General features: G+C 43.2%; 1 protein-coding gene across 1 annotated transcript in view; it reads right to left on the bottom strand.

The window, feature by feature from the left end:
* Positions 1 to 3,685: 3,685 nt before the first annotated feature.
* The window catches only part of Actbeta (inhibin subunit beta), a 34,577-nt gene continuing 25,090 nt past the window's right edge, over positions 3,686 to 13,172 (bottom strand). The window contains exons 2-5 of the mRNA XM_076824924.1: positions 7,851 to 8,071; positions 6,319 to 6,553; positions 6,054 to 6,231; positions 3,686 to 5,194 (exon numbers count right to left, since the gene is read on the bottom strand). Coding sequence (XP_076681039.1) covers positions 4,954 to 5,194; positions 6,054 to 6,231; positions 6,319 to 6,553; positions 7,851 to 8,071 — 875 coding nt within the window. The 3' untranslated portion in view covers positions 3,686 to 4,953. The remainder of the gene's footprint in view (positions 5,195 to 6,053; positions 6,232 to 6,318; positions 6,554 to 7,850; positions 8,072 to 13,172) is intronic.

Genomic DNA, 13,172 nt, shown 5'->3' on the forward strand with positions numbered 1-13,172 from the left:
TTCACTTATAATTCTATCTTCGCCTGCCTACGGATATCTAACCGGATTTCGCGATATCCGCTCCCGCTCCCTCGATCTCTGCTCCCCTGCGATCGTTACATGAATCAGCAAACCCCGCACCATCGTTTGTGTGCCAGTATAGATATTACTTCAAAGAGATAAAAAATTCGCCTTTTAAATACGTTTCATCGGAGTAGAGATATAATGTATGAATCTTATAGTGTGGTTTCATGTTACATTCGTTCACTTATTAATGTACAAGCGACTTATATAAATATTAATTACTCTTACCGTTATGTATTTTATCTTTTTTTCGTTTTCATCTATTTCGGTTTTAGAGTATCAGCGAGGACACAGGCTCGCTGACTGAGACGACGACAGGCCAAATGAGAAAAGGATCGGCACCCGAGTATGTACTTTCATCGATGGATCTAAGCAATCAAGATTCGGTTCTATTTCCCATTCTCCGTGCACGAGAATAAACGATTATTCCTTCACGCTCCCCTTACACCCTCACCCTCAAGCCTCTGAGGCTCCTGTACCCTTCTCACATTTCTGAAGACCATACGTTAGGAAGGATAGACTTAATTGTTTCAAGGCCTGATCTTCGGAGCCGAACGCATCTGTCCAATCGTCCTCGTGTCGCATACGCATTATTTTATTACTCTTACTATAAGTATTATTATCTCATCGCGATTATCAATATTATTAGAATTAATATTATTGTTGTAATTATTATTATCGGTATTAGTAATGGTAGTAGTAGAAATAGCAGTAGTAACAGTAGTAGTAATAGCAGCTGCTGCAGCAGCAGTAGTAGTAGTATTAGTAGTAGTAGTAGTAGTAGTAATAGTAGTAGTCGTAGTAGTAGTCGTAGTAGTAGTAATAGTAGTAGTAATAGTAGAAGTAGTAGTAGTAGTAGTAGTAGTAGTAGTAGTAGTAGCAGTAGTAGTAGTTGTAGTAGTAGTAATAGTGTAATAGTAGTAGTAGTAGTAGTAGTAGTACGAGTAGTAGAATGAGTAGTAGCAATAGTAGAAGTAGGAGTAGTAGTAGTAGTAGTAGTAGTATGAGTAGTAGTAGTAGTAGTAGCAGTAGTAGTAATAGTAGTAGCAGTAGTAGTAGTGTGAGTAATAATATGAGTAGTAGTAGTAGTAGTAATAGTAGTAGTTGTAGTTGTAGTAGTATGAGTAATAATATGATTAGTAGTAATAGTAGGAGTAGTAGTAGTAGTAATAGTAGTAGTAGCAGTAATAGTGGTAATAGTAATAATAATAGTAATAGTCGTAGTAGAAGAGAAAGTAGTAGAAATAGCAGTAGTAATAGTAATATTAATAGTAGTAGTAGCAGTAGCAGCAGCAGCAGTAGTAGTGATACTTGTAGTAGTAGTAGTAGTAGTAGTAGTAGTAGCAGTAGTAGTAATGGTAGTGGTAGTAGTAGTAACAGTAGTAGTAATAGTCGTAGTAGCAGTAGTAGTAGTAGCAGTAGTAGTGGTGGTAGTAATAGTGCTTGTAGAAGAACTAGCAGTAGCGGTAGTGGTAGTAGTCGTAGCAGTCGTAGTAATAGTAGTAGTAGTCGTAGTAGTAGTAGCAATAGCAGTAGTAATAGTAGTAGCAGCAGTAGTAGTGGTAGTAGTAGTGGTAGTAGTAGTAGTAGTAGTAGTAATGGTAGTGGTAGTAGTGTAGTAGTAGTAGTAGTAGCAGTAGTAGTAGTAATGGTAGTGATAGTAATAGTAGTAGTAGTAGTAATAGTAGTAGTAGTAGTAGTAGTAATAGTAGTAGTATGAGTAGTAGTAGTAGTAGTAGTGGTAGTAGTAGTGGTAGTAGTAGTAGTAGTATGAGTAGTAGTAGTAGTAGTGGTGATAATAGCGGTAATAGTAAAAATAGTAGTAGAAGTAGTAATAGTAACAGTAGTAGTGGTAGGTAGTAATACTACTTAGTAATAGTAATGGTAATAGTTATAGTAGATGAAGAAGACGATAGAGGAAGTGGAGGAATATGCAGAAAAAAAAGAAGTAGAAGAAGAAGAACCTTAACGAAGTCCCTTAACGATTATTATTAGAAATACGTTGTCTTTTTTAAACCTGTTTTTAACTTTACTTTGGACGCAATTAAGTTTCTCCTTTTTTGTTTTTTTTTTCTTTTTGGCTAAGTGAACAGCGGAATGTCGGATCTATCTGGCTTCTCCCTCTTTATCTCATTCTCTCCGCTGCATACACACGTGGTGTCCACTCGCTCTTTCATACCGATCGCATTCTCTCCCCCTTTCGCGCTTCTCCAATTACCATTCTCGCTTCTGTCGATTCGCGCGATCTTCGGCGAATCGACTGGCCGCTCGTCGAGCTTTTATTTCTCACACGATCAACTCGCACGCTCTACTTTCTTCCCTTCGGAATTTCCTCTCTACGTTTCCCTTCCATTCTCCCTAATAATTCTGCCTCGCTCTTGGTCACACTATCGCGAACCATTTTCCCTCTTCCCCTCTTTCTCCCACCCCCACTCTCTCCCTCATCCTTCGCCGTTGTTCCTTATTTATTCGCTTCCCTTTTATCCGTTCGTTTAAAGTTTAAATACTTTAAATACCCTTAAGCTTTATCGTTACCTTTAATATTAATAGTTAGATTTATTAGTAATGTGATAATACTTTAATAAGGCCTAGTAAGGCTGCGTGGGTTAACGAACCATCCCACAGAAATTCAATACGCGTCTCTCGCGTTAAAAATCACCGCGTTCCTTCTAATTCCACGTCTATAGTCTCGTCCGGTCCCGGTCTCGTCCCGTCTCGTCTCGCCCCGAGATATCGTCCGTTAAAACGAAACGCGGCTGTCCAGTGCGGTGTCCCGTTTCGAATACATATACGCCAGTCCTGAGATGTTTGGTCAACGAAACATTTAAGGGGAAAAAACACAGATGTGTGCCGTGGCTTGTCTAGAAGAATTTTCACCCCGCTGCTCGAGGCCTCCGCCGAGGCCTTCGATTAATTATTGTCACGTTGTATTGTTCGTTATATGCAATTTACACGCCGAGCCGAGCGTCTTGCCACCGGGGATGGAAACCACCCTCTACCACCGTAATCCGTCCTACGTGCGTGAATGCATGGCGTGCCGTATCGTACCCCTCTGACTAAAAAGCCCGTGATCTGTATCTGCGCGCTGTGTCCGCGCATATCCTGTAGCTGTGCTTCTAATTCGCGTCTAAATTAAGTAACTTATGTAATGGCCCTAACGCTATAATACAGACTAGGACTTTGTTCCTTTGGGCAAATTGAAATAATTCGGAGTAATTAGTACGGCAGGAAGATACGATGTACATACGCGTATAAGATGCGAGAAAGGAAAACTTGTCTGGAGAGGCAGCGCGGAGAATCGAGAGGCCCTGGACTATGCCGCACGCTTCGCGACTTCCCAATTTCTTTCGCCTGCGCGCTTCCATGCATTTCTGCCCGTGTGTTCGATATTCTCTGCCAAGCCTTGAAAACTTTTGCCCACGCGTGCGACGTTTCCGTCCTAAACTCACCTGTATCGGCCCCCTTGCAGTTAAATACAACTAATCAATAATAAGAAGAAGAATTTTTGTCTCGTGACCGTTTTTTTTTTTGCTTTTGAACTCTTAAATACCTTTCAATCGTCCAACGCCTTCCTACGTTCCCATCCCCCACCCTCCAACCCCTCCCTCCCCGGCGCGTCCAACATTTCATCCCTCACGTGTATATTTATATTTCATTTATATTTATATTCATATTTATATATATATATATATGGTATTTATAATATATATATGTATATACATATAAAGATTTTTAATAGTACTTTTTTTTTCATTTTACTAAATCGTTACTCAATACTTTCATACGTTTCGCATAAAAAACAAGGCAATCAGATTGAGTTTTTATCGTTTACACTTACATATAAACTTTACCACCCACGCTCAAAGTATTTATACTCGACTGAATCACCTCGTGTGTGTTTTTTTTCTCGTGTATATAATATATGTATATATATATATATGTATATATAGCGTATAATATAATATATATTATATATATAGATATTATAAATTACATATACATATAACGTGTCTTCACCGTCTTCTCTTACTTTCATTAGTTTTTAGTTTCTTCAGTTTGTTTATTCCATCGTCGCGCAACTAATAAGAAAAAGAGTAAGCTCTCGGTAAGAATCTCGGTTGCTTGTCCCTTGAAACTTCCTCGTTCAACCCCCTCCCCCCCTGTCCAGCCAGCGTTATCCTTTTACAGTCGCGGTGGAGACGAATAGTATAGATATATTTATAACATATTATATCTCGTAAAAATTGAGTGTCCCGAGAGTGACCGAGGTTTCCCTACAATTTTCTCTTTCGCTCTCCGCAACCCTCCGGCCCTCCTTCCCTCCGTTCTCGCCCCCTCGCTCGCCCTCCCTGCACCGCCCCTTACGCCGCTCCCTCGCGTCCCGCTTCGAGAACGCCTCAAGTGTAATTCAATTTTATTATACTAGCTAGAAACCTCGCTGGAAAACGCTTTCTTCTCTGATAGTGCGACCGTCCCTCTCGCTCCACGTTTCTGGGTCGCCTCCGAATGCGAGCCCTTTCGTCAGGCTATCTAGAGTCGCCTAAAACCGACGATCCGCTCGCGTCCGTTTCGCCGTCCATCGCGATCGGACGGCGGGGAGCCCTTCGGGACCCTGGCTCGAGGACGATCGGACGCGGATCGATCCCTCCGCTCGTCCTCTCCCTCCGATTGGCCCTCGAGCGAACTCCTAACGCGTCCGTGAAGCTACAAACGAATCTAACAAAGTCGGAGCGCGTCGAGGCTCGCCTGGACCGTGCCCAAAGTCGCGCGGACTCGAGGCGATCGGTAGGGGCGATGCGTAAGTTCCTTTTGATACCGTGGCGAACCGCTCTGGTACGTGCGCTTCGAGCCGTGTCGCGGGCGGCTTCCGTTCGGAGCAGGTGGACGCGTTTACGGGCACCCGCACTCGTCCACCACCATCTTCGGCAGATCCCTCTTGATGATGTTGGAATCGGGGCCGTAGTAGATCAAGGACATCGGCGAGAACTTGAGGGGCGCGCAGCACGGCTGCATGCCGGACAAGCGATCCATCTTCCGGTACTCCTCGATCACGTGGGTGTAATAGTTGAGAAAGGTGTCCGGTGTCCTGTGCCCGGCCGCGCAGTCTCCCCTGCAGTAATTCGCGTAGTATCTGCAGCCGATTAACAACAGGTTAGCCGTTGAATCGCAAGGTCGCTGCGGTTACAAGCGGGCGAGTGATAAAACAGCTAGCGGGAGTCGCGAGGTAACGTTAGAACCGATCAAAGCGGCGAATCTACTGGTCAACCCTTAACCGGTGACCAGTCAGACTTTGTTACATAAACGGTGACGTGGAATCGCTCTAAATTTAGTTTTGAGTTACTAGTGACTCTATTACATATTTAAGAAAAAATATTTCTGCATGTTTTGTTTAGAATCACTGAAAGTTGCCTTCGTGGAATGAAGGAGAATATAGGAGAGATAATTCTGCCGGAGTCTGGAAGACTCAACGTCACCGGTTAAGGGTTGACGCGCTTTATTCTCGGGGAAACAGGTGTAACGTTAATTACGTAGCGCAGTGGCACGGGCGGCGTTAAGCCTCGGGATGATTCTGTTTGCAATAATTGCTTGTAAGTTAAGGGTTTAGGGCCGTTGCACTTGTAAGCGACACTCTGATTTCACGCGGATGCCGTAGGAATGCCGGGGGACGAGATGCCAGGGCGAGGGGTCTCCGCGTAAATAAAGTATTGTCGCGTGCTACCGTCTAACGTTCCTTTTTTTTCCTCGTCTACACAACCCCCTGCCCCCTACCCCCGGATAATATTACTGTCGCGATTATCGACCGATACCGCCGATGCATTGTCAGACAAATACCTGGGTATACTGCCCCCGCGGGGCAGGGGTTTTCGAGAGCTATTCAATCGCGAGAATTACGCTTTAGTAATCCCGATTAATTGGCCGTGTCAGGCGGGAACGATCGATTCCGCTCGCCGTCGCCTCTCTCGGCCGCGCCGTTTAATTGTTATTCTTACCCCTGAGGCGCGATTATCCAGTCGTCCCAGCCTAATTGAGAGAAGTTCACGTAGAACCTTTGCTTGCAGCACTGGCCCTTTATAGCGCCGCTGCACTCCACCGCCCGTCTTCTAACCCTTTTCACAGCCGCTGGGTCCGTGCGAACCACCAGGAAAGGTCTGTCCGGGTCCTGAGCATCTGAAACGCCGTGAATCGAAAGCGGCAGGTGAGATCGCTGGCCAGGGGGACGGTGCGCGAGGCGCCGCAGCGGGGGTTGCCTGGTACCTTTTGCGTTTAAGGACGACTCGATGACGTGCGGCGAGTGGCCGTCGAAGGTCGACACGTAGACGTGCGAGCCACATCCGGTACAGTCGACCAGCAACGTCAACTTGTCCCTCGCCGTGTCCCTGTTCGACGTGTACCAATTGCTCACTACCCTGGTCACGTCGAACTTCAGCCAGCCCAGTTGCCCGACGTTCACCCCGAGGGATGTCACCATTTCCAGGTGCTGCCCGAGCTCCTGCGAAACCGTGCGGTATTACCATTTACGGTTGCTACGGAACGAACGCGCGCGGCGCGCCACGGACGACACAGGCTATGTACAGATTTCTAGACGGTGCTATTTGAAGCTTCCCGATCGGCTGAAACCCGCCAACGGTAGCTAGTAATATTGGACAAATTATTGGCAAGGCGGCTTAAGATTGCGGCACGTTTTAACGTGATTAAATTCATAGAAATCGGATCAAGGCGCGAGAGCCATTCCGTCCTTTCCTGCTGCCTGTGTTCGCGGGGCCGCGAAAGGATCCAGCAGTGGCGCACTCAGAGGGGGGCAAGGAGCTTTGGTAACCCACAGAAAAAAATGGAAACAGGAAATTAATGTAACCACGGCTGAAGTAATTAAGAGATTTGTGCAAAGAAAAGAAAACTCAATGCTATTCTTTAAATAAATTTGGAAAAAAAGAAAACTGGATTTTATGCATAAAATAAATTTTCAAAAAGAAAAGAGAACTGGATTTTATTCTTAAAATAAATATTCAGAAAGATAAGAAGACTGGATTTTATTCATTAAATAAATTTTTAAAAAGAAAAGAAATCTCAATTCTATTCTTTAAATCGATTTTTAAAAAGAAAAGAAATCTCAATATTATTCTTTAAATAAATTTTTAAAAAGAAAAGAAAACTCAAATCTAGTCCTTAAATAAATTTTTAAATAGAAAAGAAAACTCAATTTTATTCTTTAAATAATTTTTTAAAAAGAAAAGAAAACTCAATTTTATTCTTTAAATAATTTTTTAAAAAGAAAAGGAAACTGGATTTTATTCTTAAAATAATTATTCAAAAAGAAAAGAAAACTGGATTTTATTCATTAAATCAATTTTTAAAAGGAAAAGAAAACTCAATGTTATTCTTTAAATAAATTTTTAAAAAGAAAAGAAAACTCAATTTTATTCTTTAAATAATTTTTTAAAAAGAAAAAGAAACTGGATTTTATTCTTAAAATAATTATTCAAAAAGAAAAGAAAACTGGATTTTATTCATTAAATCAATTTTTAAAAGGAAAAGAAAACTCAATGTTATTCTTTAAATAAATTTTTAAAAAGAAAAGAAATCTCAATTCTATTCATTAAATAAATTTTCAAAAAGAAAAGAAAACTTGACTTCATTTTTTAAACAAATTATCATAATCACCTAACGAATTCTATTGAATTTGCATTAAAAGTTCAGTTACCCCCAATATTAAATCCTGAGTGCGTTACTGGAGGATACTAAAAGGTAAGCGAAAGAAACTGGGCAAGTAGTATGCGGATCGTGATTACCTTTCCACGCAAGTGCGTGGTGTTGCCGCAGTGCACCCTGAACACCCACAGAGTGATGTTTCTTTGGTTGGTTTGGCCCTGCCGATGGTGCTGATAGTGATGGGCATGCCTGAACTCGACACGCGCCCAAAGCGTGGCCCTCTTGATCCTCAGAGGCTCCAGGGCCGGCTCCCCGCTGGACATCGGGAACTCCAATAGCGGCTGTCCGTTCAGCGTTCGCCCTGCGAGCAACAGAGAAGAGCGTCCGCTCGATCAGAAAGGAACGCGCCGCGTGAATCGCCGCAACTTCCCTCGGCTTTCCTTTTTCTCCCAGTGAGATTTCTCCTTATCGATTTTTTGGATGCGCCCGGTGAACCAACCACTCCACCCCCCCCCCCCCCCCGAGTAAGTAAACCTGTCGGTGGATCGTAACTTTAGCCTCTCGAAGTTCTAGCTGCGAATAAACGCGCCGCAGTCGCGGTCCCTTCGCATTACTCGCCGGCTTTCGTAAATTTGCGCCAGCCTTTCGAGCGAGCTGCTCCTCCGCCGGTCGTACAATCCCTTACCCGCGTCGAGCGCGGTGAGTTACGACGGACGATCGAGAAAAGCCCTTCGTCCCGAAGCGCCGCGAGGCGCTCGCCCTCCCGAACGCTCCGGGGGCCAACGTATGAGGAGAGCGCGTTCGATTCGTTCAATTCATTCGATTCGTTCGAGTTCTCGTAACTTTTAATCATCGATCCAGGAACGGCCGGGGGGGAAAAAGGAAGCAAGAAGCGCGGAGCGGACAACGACTGTAGCGGTCAGAGGGTGGATTTTTCAGTAGGCGACTCGTTCTTTTTGCTCCCGATGTCCCTCTCGCTACCCCTCGCCCTCGCGACCCCTGCTGTCTCGGAGTGTAGTACAAACCGCGCGACAGAGAGTAGAGAGAGACCCCGGGGAGGAAGAGCGGGAAAGAGAGACAGCGGTGTAATGCACCGAGCGGTTCGAAGCGTGTTGTGTTTCTGTGCGCGCGGCCGTGTGCGTGTGCGAGTGGCCGCGCGCTGGTGCACCCCCAGCTGCACACGGAGAGCCGCGATGAAATACAACGCGCCGCTAGCGTCTACGCGTACGTATGCACGCGTGTACGTAGAAGCGTAACAGGAGATACATCGCGGCTATCGAGCAACGGCGGCGAGTGTACGCGGCCAGGATCGCACGCGCACGGATCTATCTGCGAATGTCTCTCTGCGGTGGTGTGCGCGCGTACAGTGAAAGCAGAGCGGCTTCATCCCTTAACGGTTTGGTGAGTCACGGACCGGGAGTCGTTGGAAGGGCGGGGATAAGCATGGGGTGTCTGCCGCCCGTCTGCCTTCCGCCTTCCAACCCCGCTCGCCCCTCTCCACCCCCCAACTCCTCCTTTCCACCCTTTCCTTCCCAACCCTTGTGCAGCCAGCCTGCAAGCACCACCGACACCGACATCGACACCGACACCGCCGAAGGCACCCCTGCCTGCGAGAGCCAACGACGCCCATGCCACCCCCGCGCGCGCGGACCGCCGCGACGCCAGCCGCGGAGATATTCAACCTACCGGCCTCCCGGCTACGCGCTTAACCTTTTAAGTGCGGGACCGACCGACATACACTGTCGTTCCAAAGTCTCGGTTTGCCTAACTTTTTTACAGGCTACGCGCACCGCGTGCGAATCAACCTCCACCCTTACTTCGCCACGAGACCGAGGGTCCTTCCTCCGGAGGGTATAGACGAGTGTACGTAGATCGAGAGTGGTTACGACTCGTTAAATAAATAAAATATAAAATATAAAATATAAAATATAAAATATAAAATATAAAATATAAAATATAAAATATAAAATATAAAATATAAAATATAAAATATAAAATATAAAATATAAAATATAAAATATAAAATATAAAATATAAAATATAAAATATAAAATATAAAATATAAAATATAAAATATAAAATATATATATATATATTTATATTATTATTTATTTAACGAGTCGTAACCACTCTCTATCTACGTACACTCGTATATATATATATACTCGTTATAAATACTCGGAGCTTAGATACTCCGAGATATAAGCGCGCCCGTGTTCGCGGTAGTGTTCGCAGCCCTCATCGCCACCCACTCTTTCGCTCTGCATTCGCACCTACTCCGCGTCTCAAGTTCCCCTCGTTATCTCGCGATACAGCTTTTCGTCCTTGTCCCGTGATCGATACGCGATCGTCCATCACGCGGCGGGATTTTGGCTCCCGGGTCAGCCAGAGCTGCCACCAGACTAATCCCGGTTCCTTGTTTCAATAAACCGTACGCGCTCCAGCCGGGGATTATAAGTTACCGAATTACAACGGCGGAGCTCGCTCGTACGCTCAGTTCGTTGGAGAAACGACGCGGCGTCTTTCCTTCCTGTCTGGCCGATCCGTTCGATAGTCCGGACCACGATTGCGATCGCGGGAGCACGTTCGACGGATTTTTCGGTCCAGAAACGACGACAAGAACGGCACCGTCGCGCTCGTACAGATCCCGCTGAAAGGAGGGACGCCGGGATAACGGAACGGAAGAAGCAAGAAGAAGAGGAAGAAAAAAAAGAAAGATAGGTACCCAGAATCCTGCGATTCCAGACACGAGCGTGCACGCAGCGTTTCCGCGATTCCCCTTTTTTTGCTGACACACGCTCGATGCTTGTCTGTGCGGATTCCGCTGGACCACGGCTACGCCTTTACGTCCCGTCGATGACTATTGTTACGGGAAAGGCTGTAATTCTTTCGCTACAGGCTCGAACGCGGAAGAGAGCTCCCCGTCCCCTTGGCCAATCAGGATGTAAGGTTCAGCGGAGCGGGGCGAAATGGGTAAGGATAAGATGTTTTCTTGCCCTCTTGTCGGGAGAGAGAGAAGGAACGAGATAGAGGAGAGAGTGGAGCGACTTAATGAATCTGTACCTACACCGCGCAAGTAGTATAACCAGGCAAGTAGTACGAGCGTAGAGCCTGAGCGGCTGGAAATATTAAATCCCCATAAGAAACTTCAAAAAAAGTAAGAAAATTATGCCAAGTACATGAAATCAAATAAATCACAAAAAATGGAAGATAATAGTTACAAAATAAAAAAAAGTATGGGAAATCAAAATGAGTTGCAAGGTACATAAAGGTGCTTTCAGTGAAATACTTGGCCTGGCGAGTCAAGGTCAAGGTGTCGATGAATAAGAATTATTTAAAAACGCAAAATAATGAAAGTGTACTCATATTGTCAGAGCTTTAAGTTGACAAATTATGTGAAAGCCGGCGAGAGGGAAGGTATGGGTATTGATGATCTGAGAATACCTTGCCTCGCCAGTCCAAGTATTTCACTGAAAGCACCCTTATGTACTTGCAGCTCATTTTGATTTCACATATTTTTTTTTATTTTGTAATTATTATTATCTTCTATTTTTTCCTGATTTATTTGATTTCATGTACTTGGTGTAATTTTTTAACTTTTTTGAAGTTTTTTATGGAGATCTCACTCCTTTTTACAAAGATAATTTGCATAGGGAATGACTTCAGATAATTTTTAATATTATATTATTATTATCTTCCATAAAATATGTAAAACAGTTTACAACCTTCTTTTTTTAAAAATTATTTTGTAGTATTCTCCAAAGAACGAATCTGAATAAATTGGTGCTAATCCATACTCTAATGTAGAGAAATATAAATATTTAACAGTAAATATGGTGCACCTTGGATTCTAAGTTTATTAAATATTTTCTAATTAAACATAAACTTTGACATTGATTAAATATGTAAATTATGTTACACGTATTCAGTGGATTGGTGGAATTGGTTTAAATTTGAGTTTTCAGATATGAAGCAAACAGAAGAAGAAAACAAAGCATCAAAGCTGAATAAAATCGTTTAATTATTAATATAATACTATGATCACAATAAATTTTTTTCTCTGACGTAGATCACACTGTATCATCTTCTGCTTCGATTTCCTCATTTTAGTGATTTTACTTACAACTTAACGTAGAACTTATATAGAAATTGTGGCATTTTGCTATTATAAGTGTAGAGACTACAAAATGTGTCCGAAGAAAGTGAGAGCGTATGGCAGAAAGTCTTGTTGCAAGAAATTTAAATGCTAATGGTAATAATTCAGCAAAAATGAACGAAGAGATCCAATATTTTCAACACACAATTTATTGGTTTTGGAATAAAATTAATTTAGTATGTTCATTTGTGAATTAAAATATTGGTAATGGAAACCTAAAAAATTAATGAATCAATGAATAGCGTGGCAACTACTGTGGATTTCAATTAAAGTATTACAAATGTCTTTCGCAAAAAATTGGAAAGCATCAAGGGAGATGTGTTTTCAACGTACTTTCTTCGCTAATGCGAGTTGCTCTACATTGCAAGCAGTCCACCATAATCTATTTTCTTAATTCTTAGTGCTATGTCTTTTAACAAATTTTGTCGACTTACCTTAGTTGATTTGACAAATTACCAGAAACTTGCGCAAAAGAAGATGCTTCTCTGAACCTTCTCCGGACAACTTCCAAGCCTGTGCGTCCCCTTCATTTCAATCTATCCAAGCCGGTGCATCCCATTCATTTTTATCCAAGCCTCTGCGTCCCCTTCATTTCTACAAGATCCATAAAAACTCTAAATTAGAAAATAGTTTGCAGGTATAAAAATATCTGTCAATTTAAATGCAATTTCTTATAATATATTATTTTGTGCATGCACGTACGTTCCAAGTCTGCAACTCTACATAACAAATCTATTAAAAATTTTGGCGACTTACCTTGTTAATTGAGACAATAATTCAGTCTCCTATGCAGTGTAAAAACTCGTGACACTTCAGATTTTGACAATTTACGTTATTTGACACTTTGTAGGTTAATTTAATAGTATACACAGGTATACGTACAATGACGGACGACGGTCCCTGCCGAATGGCACCGAATGGTCCCGAGAGTCGACGAATCGACGAACGAAACATGTGCTAGCGAAGGTGTGCGTATAACACGCGTATACGTATTATGTCGACAAAATTTGGTTGGAGAATAAGAATCAGAAGAATCAGAAGAAAAATCCTACCATTTCCGACTGATTCACGAGACGACATTACGATATCTCTGTCATGCGTGGACCGATTTTATTGAATTTGGTCTTATTCGAAAGCTTATACGCGGTTTACACGGGAAAAATGCCTTTAAATTTAGAAAATATTGCGATGGTGATGAGATATTAATGAAATAAGTTTCAGGTTAAGTTGGAATAGCCGTGCGACGAGTAAATGACAGCGGCAGCGACAGTCGACATATACAGGGTGTCTTTCGTGTACTAGGCGT

The sequence above is a fragment of the Andrena cerasifolii genome, chromosome 12, assembly GCF_050908995.1.
Source record: "Andrena cerasifolii isolate SP2316 chromosome 12, iyAndCera1_principal, whole genome shotgun sequence".
Lineage (NCBI taxonomy): Eukaryota > Metazoa > Arthropoda > Insecta > Hymenoptera > Andrenidae > Andrena > Andrena cerasifolii.